The 19,301-nt window shown below is 43.2% G+C and overlaps 1 protein-coding gene and 1 long non-coding RNA gene across 6 annotated transcripts in view; one reads left to right on the top strand and one right to left on the bottom strand.

The window, feature by feature from the left end:
- ARHGAP25 (Rho GTPase activating protein 25) overlaps positions 1–19,301 on the top strand; it is an 81,771-nt gene that overhangs the window by 48,074 nt on the left and 14,396 nt on the right. For 2 of the 5 annotated variants that reach the window (XM_036435578.2, XM_036435576.2), the window contains exons 4-5: positions 6,840–6,956; positions 18,419–18,626. In XM_036435578.2, the coding sequence (XP_036291471.1) occupies positions 6,840–6,956; positions 18,419–18,626 (325 nt within the window). Of the gene's footprint in view, positions 1–6,839; positions 6,957–14,658; positions 15,812–18,418; positions 18,627–19,301 lie in introns of those variants that run through there. The other 3 variants (XM_036435580.2, XM_036435577.2, XM_045580845.1) reach the window with 2 other exon arrangements.
- LOC123652228 lies at positions 6,353–18,481 on the bottom strand. Its single transcript, XR_006741437.1, has 2 exons — positions 18,361–18,481; positions 6,353–7,280 (listed from the first exon to the last, which is right to left on the bottom strand). It is a non-coding gene; the product is annotated as an uncharacterized LOC123652228 (long non-coding RNA).

The following is a 19,301-nucleotide window of genomic DNA, read 5'->3' on the forward strand; positions in this document are numbered from 1 at the left end:
GCAGAGCTATTAGCAATTCATGGGCTTTGTATTAATGTTAGGCAATTTCTCCCAAAGAGAGCCCATCCTCGCACTTCAATGTGCATATTTTTAGAGGGCAACAAAAGATATTCAAATTCCCTTTGGACCTGGTTTCTTAAAGCTGTATTAATATCACTGTGCCTCACCTTCTCTACCCTATGGGATGGCCAGATTTTGAATCTGTGTTGGTATTGGGTCATCAGATCTTCTGACCAGAAGGGTGAACCCATGGAAGTCTTGGCCACTCTGCAACATCTCGAGAGCTGGATATTTTTCCATGGGGTTGCCATGGTCAAACTGAAGGATCTCTCAGGAATCTGGGTAAACTGAAAGACAGTTCTTAACAACAGAATGAATTGGGGTGTGGGCATAATGGATTGGGGTGTGGGCATGGTGGGGAAGGACACCGGATACCTTTTGGCCAAAATTGGGAGCAATGTGGCCTCATGGAAACTCTACTTGGAAGAAAGACCAGTAGCCCTGCCCTGAGTTTGGCAGTAACTTACTAGGTACCAATGAGCAGGTGCCTTTGAGTTTCTGACCTTCAGTTACATTACTTGTGGAGAGGAAATGATACTAGAGAAAGGGATGTTGTGATTTCTATGGAATGTTTCAGTTCTGCCTTGAGAACTTTTTACTTCCCAGTCTACTTTTGGAAACACCCAGCTCTCAGGATGTTCCTGAATAGCCATGGCCCCCGTGAACTGACACTTCTGGTTAGAATAGCCAATAATCCAATGATAACATAGATTCAGGATTAGGTCATTACAAAGGATGAAAGAAGGTGTGGCTTGGTGACATTAAGATGGGTTCAAGAGACCAGAACCAGTGGGACTTTGAAAGTCTTTTGCTTTCCTGAAAGAAAAGATAGGTTTGAGTACAAATGTGGTGCTAAAACAGGCTCTCTTTGAGGGAAATGCCTCGACATTGAGAGAAGATTGTGTTGATGTCTGCAAAGGCACTTTGAAATTTATTAGGATCTTATAATTGAAAAGGGTTGCTATCATTTTCTTGTCCTACCCAGGACCCATGTTTGATGCTCTCCTTCTTCCTTTCTCCTCGTCCTCTCTCCCTATTGTTCTCTATTATCGTTTTCTCTCTTGGTCTCCTCCTGTACCCTCTATAACTCCTTTCATTTTTGTCCACCCTTTTGTCCATTTGAGAACATCAATTCAGGAAATACTGCATCTATTCCTTTATAATCTTGTGTTTAAAGTAAAAATGGTACTAATAAATAAAGTCCTAACAAGCTTCATTTGTCAATTAAACATGAGTTGAGCCTACCAGAGCAAGAATTCAGAATAATGATCATAGGATGGCTAAAAAGAATGGAAGAGAAATTTGACAATAACCAAGAAGAAATGAGGAAGAACCATGAGGAACTGAAGAAGAACCATGAGGAATTGAAGAAGAACCAAGAAGAAATGAAAAATGACATCGCTACCATGAAGAACTCAATAGAAAGCATCAAGAGTAGACTAGAGGAAGCAGAGGACCGCATCAGTGAGCTAGAAGATAAGATGGAAAAAAATACCCAAGTAGAGCAGCTTCTAGAAAAAAAGATTAAAAAGCAGGAGGAGAGCCTACGGGAGCTTTGGGACATTACAAAACAAAATAATATTCGAATAATAGGGGTTCCAGAAGGAAAGGAAACTGAGGTAGACATGGAAAAAGTATTTCAAGAAATAATGACAGAAAACTTTCCTGAAATAGAGAAGAAAAAACCCACACAAATCCAAGATGCTCGCAGAGTCCCAAGCAAAATGAATCCCAGAAGACAGACTCCGAGGCACATTATAATCAAATTGGCAAACAACAATGACAAAGTAAGAATCTTAAAAGCAGCCAGAGAGAGACAGGAAGTTACATACAAAGGAACCCCCATCAGACTAGCAACTGATTTCTCAACAGAAACTTACCAGGCCAGAAGGGAATGGGATGAAATATACAAAGTCATGCAAAGGAAGGGTCTGAATCCAAGAATACTGTACCCAGCAAGGCTATCAATCAAAATTGAAGGGGAAATCAGGAGCTTCACAGACAAAAAAAGACTGAAGGAATTTATCTCCACCAAACCAGCAATGCAAGAAATGCTAAAGGGTCTACTGTAAAAATAAAGAAATAGGAAGTGAAGAAGGAACACGGGTATAGAATAAAAATGGCATCAAATGTGTACCTATCAATAATAACCTTAAACGTAAATGGATTAAATGCTCCAATCAAAAGACATAGGGTAACAGATTGGATAAGAAAACAAGACCCATACATCTGTTGTCTACAAGAAACCCACCTCAGAAAAAAAGATGCACACAGACTGAGGGTGAAGGGATGGAAAAAAGTTTTCCAGGCAAATGGAAATGAAAAAAAAGCTGGGGTAGCAATACTTATATCTGACAAATTAGATCTCAGAGTGAAGGACATAATAAGAGATAATGAAGGCCACTTCATAATACTAAAGGGAACAATCCAACAAGAAGAAATAACCCTGGTAAATATATATGCACCCAATACAGGAGCAACCAAATACATTAAAAAACTGCTGGAGGACATTAAGAGAGAGATTAATAGCAATACAATCATAGTAGGAGATTTTAATACCCCACTGTCACCCTTCGACAAATCATCTAAACAAAAAATCAGCAAAGAAATATCAATCCTAAGGGACTCACTAGACCAGATGGAATTAATTGACATCTTCAGAACACTCCACCCCAAAGCCACAGAATATACATTCTTCTCAAGTGCACATGGGACATTCTCAAAGATAGACCACATTTTGGGTCATAGGCAAAGTCTCTTCAAATTCAAGAAGATAGAAATCATATCAAGTATCTTCTCAGACCATAATGGCATAAAACTGGAAATTAACTACAATAAAAATAATCCAAAGAAATCAAACACATGGAGACTAAACAGCACGCTATTAAACAAGGACTGGGTTACCAGAGAAATCAAGGAAGAAATTAAAAACATCCTGGAAACAAATGACAATGAAAACACAACAATCCAAAATCTATGGGACACAGCAAAAGCAGTCTTAAGAGGGAAGTTCATATCCTTACAAGCCTATTGCAAAAAACTAGAAAAAAGGGTAACAGATGATCTAACTCTACAACTCAAAGAGTTAGAAAAGGAGCAACAAGAAAAGCCCAGTGTAAGCAGAAGGAAGGAAATAACAAAAATCAGAGCACAGATAAACGACATAGAGACCAAAAAAACAATACATAAGATCAACAAAACCAAGAGCTGGTTCTTTGAAAGAATAAACAAGATAGATGAACCTCTAGCCAGGCTAACTAAGAAACAAAGAGAGAGGACCCAAATAAACAAAATCAGAAATGAAAGAGGTGAAATAACAACAGACCCCAACGAAATACAACGGATTGTTACAAAATACTACGAACAACTCTATTCCAACAAACTGAACAACCTGGAGGAAATGGACATATTCCTAGAAAAATACAAACTTCCAAAACTCGATCAGGAAGAATCTAAAAATCTCAATAGACCAGTGACTTGGGAAGAAATTGAAACAGTCATCAGAAAGCTTCCAGCAAACAAAAGCCCAGGGCCAGATGGCTTCACAGGAGAGTTTTACCAAATATTCAAGGAAGAACTAAAACCTATCCTCCTCAGACTTTTCCAAAAAATTCAAGAGGAAGGAACACTTCCAAACTCCTTCTATGAAGCCAGCATCACCCTAATACCAAAACCAGATAAAGACAACTCAATGAAAGAGAATTACAGGCCAATATCCCTCATGAACATAGATGCCAAAATCCTCAACAAAATCCTAGCAAATCGGCTCCAGCAGAGCATCACAAAGATCATACACCATGACCAAGTAGGATTTATTCCAGGAATGCAAGGATGGTACAATATCCGCAAATCAATAAACGTGATACATCACATAAACAAATTGAAAGATAAAAATCATATAGTCATATCAATTGATGCAGAAAAAGCATTCGATAAAATCCAACACCCTTTCCTGATAAAAACTCTTAACAAGGTGGGAGTACAAGGATCATACCTCAACATAATAAAAGCTATATATGATAAACCCACAGCCAACATTATACTCAATGGGCAAAAACTAAAACCATTCCCTCTAAGAACAGGAACAAGACAGGGATGCCCACTTTCGCCACTCCTGTTTGACATAGTACTGGAAGTACTAGCCATTGCAATTAGACAAGAGGAGGAAATAAAAGGCATCCAAATTGGAAAAGAAGAAGTAAAGTTATCCTTATTTGCAGATGACATGATATTGTACATAAAGAACCCAAAAGACTCCATTAAGAAACTAATTGACTTAATAAATGAATTTGGCAATGTAGCAGGATACAAAATTAACGCCAAGAAATCCATGGCATTTCTATACACCAACAGTGAAACTACAGAAACAGAGACTAAAAAAGCAATTCCATTTACCATCGCACCAAAAAAATTAAGATACCTAGGAATAAATTTAACTAAGGAAGTAAAGGATCTATATGCAGAAAATTACTCGACATTGAAAAAAGAGATAGAGGATGATGTAAGGAGATGGAAGAACATACCATGTTCATGGATTGGTAGAATCAACATCATCAAAATGTCCATACTTCCTAAAGCAATCTATAGGTTCAATGCACTCCCCATTAAAATACCAAGGGCATATTTCACTGACCTAGAAAGAACTCTCCAACAGTTCATTTGGAACAATAAAAGACCCCGAATAGCCACAGCAATCCTGAGAAAGAAGGGTAAAGTAGGAGGGATCTCAATACCGGACTTCAAACTGTATTACAAAGCCACTGTTCTCAAAACAGCCTGGTACTGGCACAAGAACAGACATATAGATCAATGGAATAGAATCGAGAACCCAGATATCAACCCAAATCAATATGCTCAATTAATATTTGACAAAGGAGGCACGAATATACAATGGAGTCAAGACAGTTTCTTCAATAAATGGTGTTGGGAAAATTGGGTAGACACATGCAAAAGAATGAAACTAGATCACCAACTTACACCATACACAAAAATAAACTCAAAATGGATACAGGACTTAAACATCAGACGGGAAACCATAAAAATACTAGAAGCATCCTCAGGCAGCAAAATCTCAGACGTATGCCAAAAGAACTTCTTCACTGATACTGCCCCCAGGGCAATGGAAGCTAAAGAGAAAATAAACAAATGGGACTACATCAAAATAAAAAGCTTTTTTACAGCAAAAGAAACCATCAACAAAACAACAAGAAAGCCCACTGTGTGGGAGAACATATTTGCAAATAACACCACTGATAAAGGTTTAATCTCTAACATCTACAGACAGCTGATACAACTAAATAAAAGGAAGATGAATGATCCAATTAAGAAATGGGCAAGGGACCTAAATAGAATATTTTCAAAAGAAGACAGAAGGAAGGCCAAAAGGCACATGAAAACATGCTCAAAGTCACTAATTATACGAGAGATGCAAATCAAAACAACAATGCGGTACCATCTCACACCTGTCAGAATGGCCAACATCAACAAGTCAACAAACGACAAGTGTTGGCGAGGTTGCGGAGAAAAAGGAACCCTCGTGCACTGCTGGTGGGAATGCAGACTGGTGCAACCACTGTGGAGAACAGTGTGGAGTTTCCTCAAAAAACTGAAAATGGAACTCCCATTTGATCCAGTAATCCCACTCCTAGGAATATATCCCAAGAAACTAGAAACACCAATCAGAAAGGATATATGCACCCCTATGTTCATAGCAGCACAATCTACAATAGCCAGAATTTGGAAACAGCCTAGGTGCCCGTCAGCAGATGATTGGATCAAAAAACTTTGGTACATCTACACAATGGAATACTATGCTGCCATAAAAAAGAAGGAATTCTCATCATTTGCAGCAACCTGGATGGAATTGGAGAACATCATGCTGAGTGAAATAAGCCAATCAATGAAAGAGAAACACCACATGACCTCACTCATTTGTGGATAATAAAGAGCATTATAAACTGATGAACCAAAAGATAGATATAGAGACAGTAAAGCAACAAGCAGATTGTCAAATTACAGCGGGGAGGGGAGGAGGATCTGGGGGAGATAACAGATCAACCGAAGGACTTGTATACATGCATATAAGTACAACCAATGGACATAAAACTATGGGGAGGGAGGGGATATGGGGGAGGGAGGGAGGGGGCAAAAAAAAATCATTAAAATATGTAAAAATAAATAAATAAATAAATTAAAAAAAAAAACAAAAAAAAAAAAAACATGAGTTGAGAACCTACCTTTTGCAATGTCTTGTGCAGATGGGAGAGTGGTAATCCTGAACAGGAAGCACCGATTTCATGAGAAACACACACACACATGTTTATTGTTCCTCCCTCCTGAGTTGCTGTTTCCTTCCCTGTCTTCACAACTGAGTTTAAGAGTAGCTTAGGAAACTACCCAGGATTGGCATGATGAATTGAATGGAATCTTCAAACTTGTATGGGGTGATCCTCTCTCCTCTAATACTGAACCTGCCTCATGAATTTCCTCCTCCTTTTTGGTAGCAAATGGCTTCTGTCCTCCACAGGAGTAGCTGTCAGCCCAAGTCACCCTGATGCAAGCCATGTGGCCAGTGATTGTCTAGAGAACTAGAGTATCAGCCAAAACAATAAGGGTGAACAGATATTCAGTGTCACTGAGATTAAGCAGATAATGCTTTGGTGTTGTTTAAAGGAAAAAATTGAACCAAGGAAGCAATTCAGGTTCAGCTTCTCTTTGCTTCCTCTTGCTCCAGCCCCTTTCCACTCTAAGACCTTTATTAGTGTTGCTTCTTCCTTTAGCTTCATGGGACCAGAGTCGCACGGGACAGGACTCCTATGTCCTCATGGCCAGCTCCCAGGCGGAGATGGAGGAATGGGTTAAATTCCTGAAGAGAGTCGCTGGCACACCCTCTGGAGGTAAGGACCCCGACAGGCTTTCCTGGGCAGGTGTCTGTAACATCTCTGTGATGGGGGGAAGCAGCTCTAGATATGATCTTCCCTTGAACAGTGTTCAAAGGCCAAAGGACAACTCTGAGGCCATGCTCATTGTCAAGCTTCTAGCTTCCTGTCCCAGGTGATCTCAGCTGATGTTTGGAGTCCACCTGTGAACCTAGGGTCTGGGGCAGGGAGGCAATTCTGGGGCCTGTGACCTACAATATGGGCACTACAAGAAAAGAAGTAATTTGGAGGGGACAGCCAAACTCAGGAGTGCCTGCCTAAGTCATCCTGAACTATGGTAACCTATTACAAAAAAGAATAACATGGTTTCATTAAACATTTCCCAATAATTTTACGGTGCTAATCAGGCTGAAATGAAGCTTTTCTATACTAAAGCTCTATTATATACTATCCAGCCTGCATAAAGGTAGCTTCAACCTTCCTTATTGCCCTGGATTGTGAAATGGTTGACGTTTTCTGTTTTCTCTAGCCCAGCATTTTTGGCTGTCTGCATTGACAAAGGTCGTGGATATTGCCTAATCATATACCTAACCTTAAACCTAACCTAACCTAACCCTAACTTTAACCCTAACCCTAACTTTAACCCTAACCCTAACTTTAACCCTAACCCTAACCCTAACCTATGCCCTATAGCCAACATCTGTGTCCCTTGTGCTTGGCTCAGCCCTGCCACTGCACTCTGCTTTACTGTGTCATTGTCCACATGGGGATCTCTCCCTCCCCCTTCCTCAAGGCCAACATCCTAAGAAAGTCAAGCATAAGTCCTATAGACTGGGAGGAGAAAACAGAGTATATCACTATTTATTTATTCAAGGAACAGGGTTTGGCTTTGCAGTGGCATTTCAGATGTTCTTCAGGCCTCTCACTGAACCCAAATAATAGATCTCAGGATGGGAAGGCATTTGAAGATAGCAGAGTCCAGTCTGAGGTCCTGGGGCAGGTCAGCCATCTGTTCTTTCTGTTTGTAAGTCAGGAAACTTCAGTCCTGAAGAAGTAAATAATTTGCCCAAGGGGTCCAGCCATGGAGCAGCAGGGCCAGGGCTCCTGCCTCTGTAGGTAGCTCACTTCCACTTGTAAAGATCCCCTGGTTCTGTTAGCTGGGCAGAGCAAACACCCTCAACCACTGAGAAGTCTGAGAATGTTGCTGCTGCCTCATTTGTGAAATTGCCTATGGATTTTCCCACCCAGAACCTGCTCACTGCTCATGACCTTCACTGTACCATCCTGTGAGGTGTTATACTGCTTCAGTATGAATTATAGTCTGTCTTCCACATAACAGCCAGAATGAACTGTTAAACCTGTTTGTCAGTGGAGGTCCTCCTCCACTCAACACTGTCCCATAGCTTCACTTCTACCTCGAGGAAAAGTCAAAAGCTTATAATGAACCACAGTGCACAATCTGCCCCATCCATTACCTTTAACCTTGTCTTCCAGTACCTCCTGCTGTGCTTATTTCACTCCAAACTCACCAGCCTCCTTGATCTTCTCCAAACACCATGGAAATGTATCTGATCAGGGTCCTTGCACTTGCTGTCTGTAATTCTCTTCCCCCAGGTAGCTGTATGATTTGGTCTCTTGCTTTGTTTCTGTCTTTGCTCAAACATCACCACAGTGAGCCTGCCCTTAATCATCTCATTTAACATTGAACCCCTTCCTCCTGCCCTTCTCCCAGGCCCCCCCCCCCCCCCCCCAGCCCCCTTTCCTGCTTCATTTTTCTCCTTTCCTGCCTTCTTCTAACATGCTAAATATTCTACTCATTTGTTTTGAGTTGGTTACCCCTCACTAGAATGAAAGCTTCAATCAGTTTTGCAGGAATTTCCCCCTCTATTTTGGGGATGCTGTATCCCAGAATCTAAACAGTTTGTGCTCAATAAATGTTTTTAAAGGAGTAGGTCCCCTCTATCCAAGCAGCTCTCTGTTCTACTTCCCTAGGCTGTCCACTTTGATAAATGACTACCAGCTTATCTGCAAAATTATTCTGTAAATGGGTTGCTCCCTCTAGAATGATATTCCTTCAAGCACATTAATGATGAGCTTTAGTGAAGTTCTTTAGGGTTCATAGATGCCTTAAAGAATTCAATAAAAGCTTTGGATTCTCTCTTTGAAGATACATTTAGACAAAATAATTCTGAGTTCAACTGCAGGATATTTTCAGACCCCGATAGTCATCTACACCCTCCAAGTAATGAATCCCAGCTCTTAAGTTTTCGAAGTCACTAGTGACAGTTCTGCAAAGCTAAGGCCTCTTCCTGCCCCAGTCCCCTTCCTGGTCTCCATTCTCCCTTGATGGGAAAGATGGCCTACGTGGTTTCCACAGCATACCCAACTTCTTCCCTGTGGCTCCTCCTGCCTGGTAGCTGGCCCTGAGCATTCCTCTCACCTTATCTGATTCAGGAACCAATTCCAATGTGAGAGTGGATGTTTCCTACACGTCATAGACATCAGCTGGGAGTCCTGCAACTTAACTCAGTACTGACATTACCCAAATAGCATCAGATTCCACAGCCTAAGGGCCCAGTCCTACAAGACTGACCCCAATCACGTACACAGTTCAGATGTCTTGGCAAGTCCAGCTGTTAGCTGTGCTCCAGGATGGCTGACTATAGATGGGAATTTTCAACAATGACCTCCTTGGTTTTGATTAACTTTCTAGAGTGGCTCACAGAACTCAAGAAACCAGTTTATTCACTATATGCCAGTTATTATAAAAAGATATAACTCAGAAATAGCCAAATGGAAGAGATACAGAGAGCAAGGTGCAGGGAAAAGGACATGGCCTCTACGGGAGCTCCACTCTCCTCTCATCTCCATGTATTCACCAGCCCAGAAGCTCTCGGAACTCTGTCCTTTGGGTTTTTATGGGGCCTCATAACACAGATATGATAGATTAAATCACTGGCCATTGGGAATCAATTCAACCTCCAGGCTCTCTCTCCTTCCCTGAATTGTGAGTTAAGAGGGTGGGATTGAAAGTTCCAATCCTCTCATCATCTGGTGCTTTCCAAAAGATTAAAGATACCTTTATAACTCTCATAATGGAAATTCCAAGAGTTTTATGAGCTCTGTGCCAAGAAACGAGTCAAAGACCAAGTGTATATTTCTTACAATCAATCACTCTAGACAGCATCACCTTCCCCAGAAGTTCTGGATGCAATTCCAGGTTTTTGCAACTTAAGTAGGATAAAGGGAAAATCGGAGATCACATCCCCACTTCTGGTGACTTGTTCTCAGGCTCATAGCTGCTGGTTTTCTTCAAAACACCTCCTCCTTTTAGTAAAAGGGCTCTGCCTCCGCTGGATCCCCACATTGAAACCTGGTCTCTGTCCCATCTCTGGGGATCAGGCAGCTCACATTGCAAATTGCTACTCAGTCGGGACATGTTCTGCCCTCTTCCTCTGGAGGCTGGCCATCTGAGGCATTTCTCAGGCCACTGCTGAGCACATAAGCACTGCACTAAATTGTGTACACTAGTAGGCCTGCTCAGCCCAACCAGATAATAAGACCCTGGAGTATTAGTATGTCCCATGTGTTAAGCATCTTTTGTGTTTGCCAACACTAGGCTTAGAGTATATAAATAAGGAATTGTTAAGTGCCTAGGTTCCTTTGTTTCCTCTCGTTTTTGAAATTCTCTTGTCCTTCAGAGCATGAATTCACAATCTGTAGAGCAGTGTAGCTCATGAGAGAGTGCTGTGTCCGCCATTTATTGTTCCATGCGTTCTGGTTCTTTCTCTCTAGTTAAAGTGGACATTAAAAGGAATAACTTTTTTACTTATTTTTATTAATTCTCTCATTCCCCTCCCTCAGATCCTTACACCAGACAGATACAAGTTTATTCATGAACTCAAACAAATGTTTTTTGAGAATGTGTTATAATAGGCCAAGCACTGGGGGTATAATAGTGAAAGAGATGGTGGTGGGAGCAGAGAGGAAGGAAGAGAAGAGGAAAAAAAGGCAAATTCCTTTCTCTCAAGGAGCTCACAGTATAGTATAAGACACATAAATTAATTAAACACACACACACACACACACACACAGAGAGAGAAACCTATGTAACTACAACTCTGAAAAGTAGCACAAAGGAAAAACACATGATAAGATAGGGGGTGGGGGAGGATTGTATTTGTCAAGAAATTTAGGGAAGCCCCCAACTAGTGATGATTCAGCTTAAATCTGAAGGGTTAATAGAGGCTAATTAGGCAGAAAAAGAGGAAGAGGAAGTGTCTCTGTCAGAGAAATAGCATGTGCAAATGTCCTGTGACAGAAAGAACAGGTTCTGAATTGAGAGAAAGGTGAAAACTGTGAAGATAGCCCTGATAAAGATGTTGGCTTGGAAGAGGGTGATGGTGGAGATGGAGAGAAGTGAATAGGTCTGTGCAGCATTGTACTGTAGAGGTGACACTGCCAGACCTGGGAGTGAATTCCACATGAAGGAGAATGTGGGGTCCAAGATGAGTCCTCTATTCCTGGCCTTTGAGTGAATGGAGGGATGAACACTTGGTTGGCAGCATCGCACTGCCCAGGGCCTTTCTTGGCAATCCTCTCTGCTTCTGACTATCTTAGCTTCACTTCCCCCCCACCCCCCATCTCTTACCCCAGTTATGCTAAAAGTCCATTTCAAGTCTCCTGGGCCTGTCTGGTAGGGTTGCTGCACTATTTGCTAAATCATCTCCACGGGAGGGGGAAAAGCATCTCCCTTTAGCCAACAACCCACCTCCAAGACTATTCTCTGTGAAGGCTCGACCGAACCACCTGCAACTGTGAAAGCATTTCCAGAGAAGGGTGGGCTGACTTCATCAACACTAAGTGAAATCCTGTGTTCCTGCCAGATGCTTTGATATATGGGACAATGCTGGTAAGGGCTTGCGTGAGGGAATTTTTTTAACCCACCTCCGTGGTATCCCTTGAATGGCAGTTGACAATTAGCTGCTAAGTAAAAGGAGGCACTTATTTTTATTGTGGGCCCTGACAGCTTTATGTTCACTCTTTAAAAGCCAAGAGTCATGTGTATAAAGGTGAGTGGGGAGGGGAAGTGGTGTGGGAAGGAGGGAGGGAGGGAGGGCCCGGGGCAGGTGCCTACAGATCCCAGAGTTTCTGTGCTGGAGTCAGAATCCCAGCAGTATTTACAAGCATGTGCTGGTCTGAAGGCGAGAGAGGGTGGCTCTCCCAGCCTGGGGAGGAGGACAGGCTTGAGGCTGGCCCAGCAGGGGCTGCGATTCCTCGCTGTTGCCTGCCTCATATTCCCAGGATGCCGCAGTGGGCAATGAGCTGTGGCTTTCCCTCTCTGGCACTGCTCTTTGGCTGGAATTTCAGGAAGAAAATCCACAAGCTCCGAAAGAAAGGTATTTCCTCCCTATTTTGTGATTCTAGTCTTCCTCTGAAAGACACTTTGCCTGGCTCCCCTTCTCCCTCCCCTCCCTTGTCAGGGGTGGGGAAGCTCCTGGAACTGTGCCCACGGGAAGCAGGTACCAATGCTTAGCAGACAGGGCGAGTGGGAAGGGGTGAAGCTGGGAGCAGAAGGGGGTGGGCAGACTCTCCTGGTGACGGGGGTTGGGGAGTTAGGGGGAGGGTAGGGGGCGTAGGTGGGGGGAAATGAGTTCTTTTGTCTTGAACCCAGGAATGTTTGAGTGATGAAGGAGAGACCAGGAAGTAATAGCTAATCCTTCCATTTTAATTTCCCCAAACCAACCCTGTGTCCTGTTATTGTTATTGTGTGTGTGTGTGTGTGTGTGTGTGTGTGTGTGTGTGTAGCAAACTTATGGAGGGGTCTTGAGAAATAAAGGCTGGATGATGACCAGTAAGCAGAAACTGGACATCAGTCCACCTCTTTCTGCCACAGAATTAACTTAATTAATTATTATATGACATATTGTGATTCGCTAATCATTTAAAATTTGTATCCGTTAAGATGGAAATGCCTGTTAATGCTGACTGGTCCAACATGATGAGCAGTTTTTAGTGAATGAGTGGCTGGCAGAGGATAGAAAGAGCAGGTGCAACCTAGGAGGCATGGTGCAGAAGGGAAGCCTAGGGGTGGAGAATGGTCTTTGAGTGTCTCCCACCCCCTTCCTCCTTCATTGGACTCTTCCTTAGTTTCATTGATGAGGGATGTCTCAGCTCATCTATTCCCCATACCTAGGCTACTTTATGTCCACTCAGGATCAAAGGGTGGCAATCAAGATCCAGAAGTCAGAGGTAGGCAGAGCTCAGGATTGGTCTCTGGCTTTCCAGGGATGTTGTGCACCAAACTCCTCATATTCGATCTGAGATGAAGAGTGATGAAGCCTGGCCTAGACAAACTAAAGCAAGCAAGGATGCTCCTTCTCTCTCATAAGAAGTTGGTCCTGATGTGCCTAGAGCTTGCAACAGTTATGTCTTGTTGGAGAGAATAGCTTTGGCTGATTTGTAGAATGGAGATGTAAAGTTCCGAAGTCTTCATCATATGATATTTATGATATTTAAAGCTGTGAGATTTACAGAGTATGTGCAGATGCGAAAAAGAAAGCCTGGGACACTCTGACATTTGGAGGACGGGGAGAAACAGGAATCATCAGAAAAGGCTGAGAAGGAGCAGCCAATGAGCTAAATGGAGAAATGAGAGAGTGGTGGTCCAAAAGCCATGTGAAAATTTGCATCATGAAGGAGGGGTAATTTGATGGGGGCTGATAGAGGAATTAATATAAGGCTGGAGAATGTGACCCCAGATTTATAAATGTAAAATAGGCCATTGATCTTGACAAATGCAAGTATGAAGAAATGCTGATCAGAGTGTATTCAGGAGAGACAAGGCTGAGTACAGGAGGGGTAGGGGACAGCAGGTAATAAAAGCTCCTTGAGGACTGGTCCATCATGTGCCAGGCACTGTGCCAGGAGATAAAAATAGATGGTGAGCCAGACAGGCTGTCGGCCTTTGAGGAGCCCACAGTCCAGTGGAAGAGAGAGATGTTTAAATAAATCATTGTAAAATCCACGAGAAGAGATGGAATAGAGTTATATACAGGGAGCTCTATGAGCACAGAGGAGAGTGAGCAAGTCCCTCTGAGGTGATGGCATTTGAACTTGGGCTATCGTAAGATCAGGTTTCTAGGTGGGGAGAAGGAGGAAGGGCATTTGCTCTAGAGTTTCCAAGAGCAAAGACCATTTTTCACTCTTTCTATCATAATCTCTAGCTCCCACAGCACAGATGCTCAGTCTATATTTGCTAAGTGATTTGTGCATTCCAGTGAAAGGAATTTGCAAGAAACAGAGTCGCATAAGAAATCATTGCAATAATTTTGAAAGTGGCAGCAAGGATAGAGAGGAGAGACAGTTGAAGGTGTAATTTAGAATGTACTGATCTCTCTGGAAGGAAAGAGGGGTGTTGCAGATCATTTCAACGCTCACACTTTTGCTAACTGGGCTGAGTGCAGGTACCTTGTATTAAAGTGCTTGGTGTTTGAGTGCTCGATTGACCAAATGCTATGGCTGTGAGGAATGCTATAGAAGAAGGGTGATTTGTAAGGAGGGATAGGTAGAATGAGAGTGAGGTTGGAGAAGCCATTAAGTGTTGGAATTGTGGAATGGGGGGAGAGAAGAGAGAGAAAGAGAGAGAGAGAGAGAGAGAGAGAGAGGGAGAGAGAAAGAGAGAGAGAGAGAGAGAGGAGAAATTACAGAGATAGAGATAGGAAGAGACCAGGAGCAGATATGGGGATTTTGTTACCAGATTGTAGGTGATATCCCAATGTCTAGAGTGGGAGGACATCTGAGCTGGAATGCCAGGAAATGGCACATCAGGTGGAAGAAGGGGCACAGTAAAGGAGACTGTAAAAGAGCCCATAGAGATGTGGGCATAAAATGAGAGTGAGTGATTTTGTGGTCATGTAGGGAGAATGTCTTGTAAAGGAAGAAGAATCATCCCCATCAGAATCTTCAGTGAAGACCAGTAGAGTGTGGAATAAGCATAGGAGGGCAGGGCACTGGAAGTTTTATTGGGCAGGCTGAGTGGAAAGATGCAGGCTGATTAAACCAGATGGAGAGGATTGAGGGGTTGGGAAGTGAATGCTAAGGGCAGAAGTAAAGGCTGTGAGGGTGGATGACTCTTTCAAGAAGTAGACTCATCATTTTTTGGGTGAATATACTGGTGAATAGAAGAAAGGAAGCATTGGTCATTTGAGACTCGGGATAGGAGATTAGTCTTTAATAAATTAGCAAAGACTTAGATACATGTGGGCTCTTTCAATTGAAAGGGAAAAATACAAAAAGAGAAGGAGTGAAATCTTGGAAGAGGTGAAAAGGGTGGAAGAAAACACTATCTTGGAGGAAGTACAGGGTCTTTTTCTCCCTCTAAGAGAGACAGGCAGGCATACAGGAAGAAGAATAAAAGAGGCAGGGACTGGAAATGAGGGAGTTCACTCATTAAGTCCTCAATTTGGGGAGATAAGGGAAAGAGGAGACAAGGTCACCTGCTGAGACAGGAGAGAAGATGGTGGTGAGCTCAAGGGGAGTGGTGAAGCTTTGGAACCGATCTTACAGAGATTGGAAATATAAATGTCCATGATATGTTAGGCTGCATTCACACATAGCTCCCAGTGGCCTGATAAAGGCGTGGAGAGGGAGTGGAAATCAGCAGAGTGGAGATGATGGAGAGAAAGGATGTGGGAATGAGTGTACTGTTGAAAGTGGACAGGACTGATGGACTCAGAAGAGGAGAAAAGTTAGAGGATTGACTATGCAGAGGGGCATAAGAAGAAGCTTGATTCCAGATCACCTGCAACGTGGACCTTCCTTCTGCTTGGGGACCTCAGAAATGCAGCTCACATTTGACAACTCTGACAGCTGTGTGCACACTGTCACATTGTGTTTGGGAGATCTTTCCTTAGGAGGCCCCATGGGCCCCTTGAATTCAAGTTTCAACTACTCTGAAACACATCCACCTGTCCCTTTGAAGTGTTCTTCCCTAGACCCCTCAAAGGGAATTTTACAAAGGCCACGTGGCCTATATTGTAAGTCAGCTCATTTTAATTATTTCCTTCCAGTTTGGTGAATATATCTATCCAGGTCATTTCACAGACAAACAGCAATCTAATTCTATATTGTATTGACATTCCCTAATTGTTTTTCATTATTTTGCATAGGGTCTTTTCATGTTCATAATTTGATGACAAGCTAATTGAGCATAACAATCCCTTACTCTGCAGAGCCAATGGAATGCCATGTGGGCTGCTCCTGGAACATGGCAGGATACTCAATAAATGTTAGCGTGAAGCTGAATTTGTCTGCTGAGATATCAACTAGTGTTTAAAGTAAATAAATGCCAAAATTATCATTAATTGTGGAAAGCATTTGCTTGAAGATGAAATGATTTATTAAGTAGTTTAGCAAAATTTGTTGACTCTACCTTGTGCCAGGCCCTACGCCAAACTCTGGGAATAAAAAGAGACCTTCCCCATATTTCTAGCATGAGAGAGTCTATAGTCATACAGAGGGCACCGGGGCATACACATAATCATAGCACAGTGTAGAAAGGAATTGGGATATTTGAGAAGGATACGGATACACAGAGTAGAGATAGAATCTCTCAGACTGAGGTCAGGGAAGGCTTAGCAGAGATGACAATAATTGAATGGAGCCAAGGAAGACAAATGGAAATCCAGCAGACAGAGAGGGAAGAGATGAACAGACGAGGCAGTGAGAAGAGACCATTTGAGGGCATGGACATTGGAGAGCGCCATCGGCTTTGGGAACACCAGGTGAGGTGCCTCTGGGCATGTGGCAGGAAGTCAGGCCAGAAAGGTAGGCAGGGGCCGGGCTGAATGCCAATCTAAAGAATGCCAGCCCCAGCTTCCAAACTTTAGCCACAGAAATATTTACACAGTCTCCCTGAAACACAAGTAAAACAGACAACAGCCCAGCAGGTCTGGTTGGGAGTAGGGAGAACAGAGACTCGCTTGTTCAGCTGCTCCTGGATCTAATATGCCCTCACCTCTCAAGCACTTGATGTGAGGAGGGAAGGGCTTCAGAGGAACCCCCGAGGATTCTGAGGGGTAATTTGAAAAACACTGCTGTGGTAATATGGGAAGAAGTGGCTGATATTAAAAATAAGGGGGAATATGCTCAGGGAGACCAGTGGTTTAAATAGGAAAGTAGTAGGAGGGTTTTGAACATAGTAGAAGAGAAGAAACACAGTCATAGATGAAGAGAGAGATCAAGCCTGGGCTGGGACAATGGGTAAGGACGGAAAGGACATGAGAGATTCAAGAACACATTAGAGCTCTTAATAGGTGGAATCCACATTAATTAGAGACTTGTACAGGGGACCTACTAGAGAGAGAATCATGGGAAAAAACCAAAGGGCTTTGGGGACCGTGTCCATGGATTGAAGTGATTGGTGCCACAAGCTTCATTATAACAGAGGGAAATGCAGGCAGGACAGAGCTGAAAGCATAACCCATCTTCTGAACTTCCAGGCCTTGTGGGAAAAAATGAGTAGCTACTGATTATCCTGATTTAGAAATTAACTTTATTATACCACTGGGGTGGAAAAAGGCCGGAGCCAAGCGCTGACAGGGCTGGGGCGGGCTGGTCTGTGCATGCGTTGCTGGAGGCACTGTAATTTGGAACAGTGTTTTTGGAATGCGATTTGCATACCATCGAGCGATTAAAATGTTCAAGCCATGTGAATTAGTAATTCTACATGTGGGGCTTTGCCCTAAGGAAATAGTTCAAAAGAAGAAATAGCCTGTGCCCATTCATCCAAATGTCAAATAATTAACTAAACAATTAATTAGAAAAATGCATGTGCTCTGTACAGTCCAGGAACTCTGTTAGGCAAATGAATATGTTCTGTGTGTAGCAATGTTAAAATAGTCAAGCACAGTAAATCAATCTAAATTATTCAAATACCTCACTGGTTTAATATGCTCTGAGATATCCTGTGATAGACTGATGCTTATTTAAAATCACCTGCTTGCTGCTGTGGTGAAGCGCACATTCTCTTGCATATACTGCCTGTATTGAGTTCTGACTGTACCTTGCCCTGGCCTCTGACCTTAGCAAGTTCATCAGTGCCTCTAAGGCTCAGTATCTTTCACAGTAAGGTGGGCATAACAATTAATACCACTTCCTAGGATTGCTGTCAAGATTAAATGAGAAAAGATATGCAAAGTGCTGAACGCCATTCCCAGCACACTCAATAAAAGTGACTTGTTACTTTAAATGCGTAAACATGTGTGTCCATAGAAAAAGACGGACAGAGACTACCCCAGTTTCCAGCCCCAGGAAATATTGTGGGCGACTGGTTTCCTCTATTTTGTTTAGTATCATTTCCCTAATGCCTTTGAGGTCATAGGCAACACAGAAATTCAAGAAATAGGCGAAGCACTTTGACCTGTCAGTTCATCCAACGGGAGTCAAAATAATGGGCAGGTGCTGTTTTTCTCTCCCAGCGGTGTTTGGCCAGCGTTTGGATGAGACCGTGGCATATGAGCAGAAATTCGGGCCCCACCTGGTGCCCATCCTTGTGGAGAAGTGTGCGGAGTTCATCCTGGAACATGGCCTGAACGAAGAGGGCATCTTCCGGCTGCCTGGGCAGGACAACCTGGTGAAGCAGCTCAGAGATGCTTTCGATGCGGGGGAGAGGCCCTCCTTTGACAGGTACGCTGCCTTCACCTCACCCTTCCTTCTGCCTTCACTTGCGTAAGAAGATTCTCTCTTCCAGTGGAGCTGTGGGACTCACACAGACACTGCCAAGAGCCCTGGCTTGCAACAGAAAAAGCCTTTGTTTTGCTCAAAGTTTAGGATGTAGGAGCCTGGGGCACAGTTAGGAGACATGGTGATCAATTACCTGAGAGAGAGGTGAGCTCCACGGAGAGCCTGCTGGGCAGATACGGGGAGGGGAGTATGGGGCAGGGGAAAGATGGGTTCTAGTTCCAGGCCCAGCCTTCAGGGCAGATAAGGAACTTCGGGGCTGAGTTGACTGTACAACAGACTGGGTGTGGTGGAGGACACACCATGTCTAGACCTAAGGGCTGTGAAGGTCTCCCTAGGCTTTCCTGAGCGGCCAGAACCAGCCCTTGTTAATGCAGGAGAGCACAGGACTTTCCAATTCTGAACTTGGTTCTGAGCCCTTCTGGAGGGAGTACATACCAACAGGTTGGCTGCCTGGTGTTTTCCCAATGGATATTGCCCAGCCCTGTTTGGGGCATTTCGGGTGCAGGGTCATTTCTCCTCAACATTCCCTTCCCTCCCCACCTCCTCCAGCCTCCCAGCCAAGGCTTTCTTGTCTGCCATGCGCAGCTAGTACAACCACCATCCTACATTGCACGCGCT

Source organism: Pipistrellus kuhlii, unplaced genomic scaffold (genome assembly GCF_014108245.1).
Source record: "Pipistrellus kuhlii isolate mPipKuh1 unplaced genomic scaffold, mPipKuh1.p scaffold_m20_p_13, whole genome shotgun sequence".
Lineage (NCBI taxonomy): Eukaryota > Metazoa > Chordata > Mammalia > Chiroptera > Vespertilionidae > Pipistrellus > Pipistrellus kuhlii.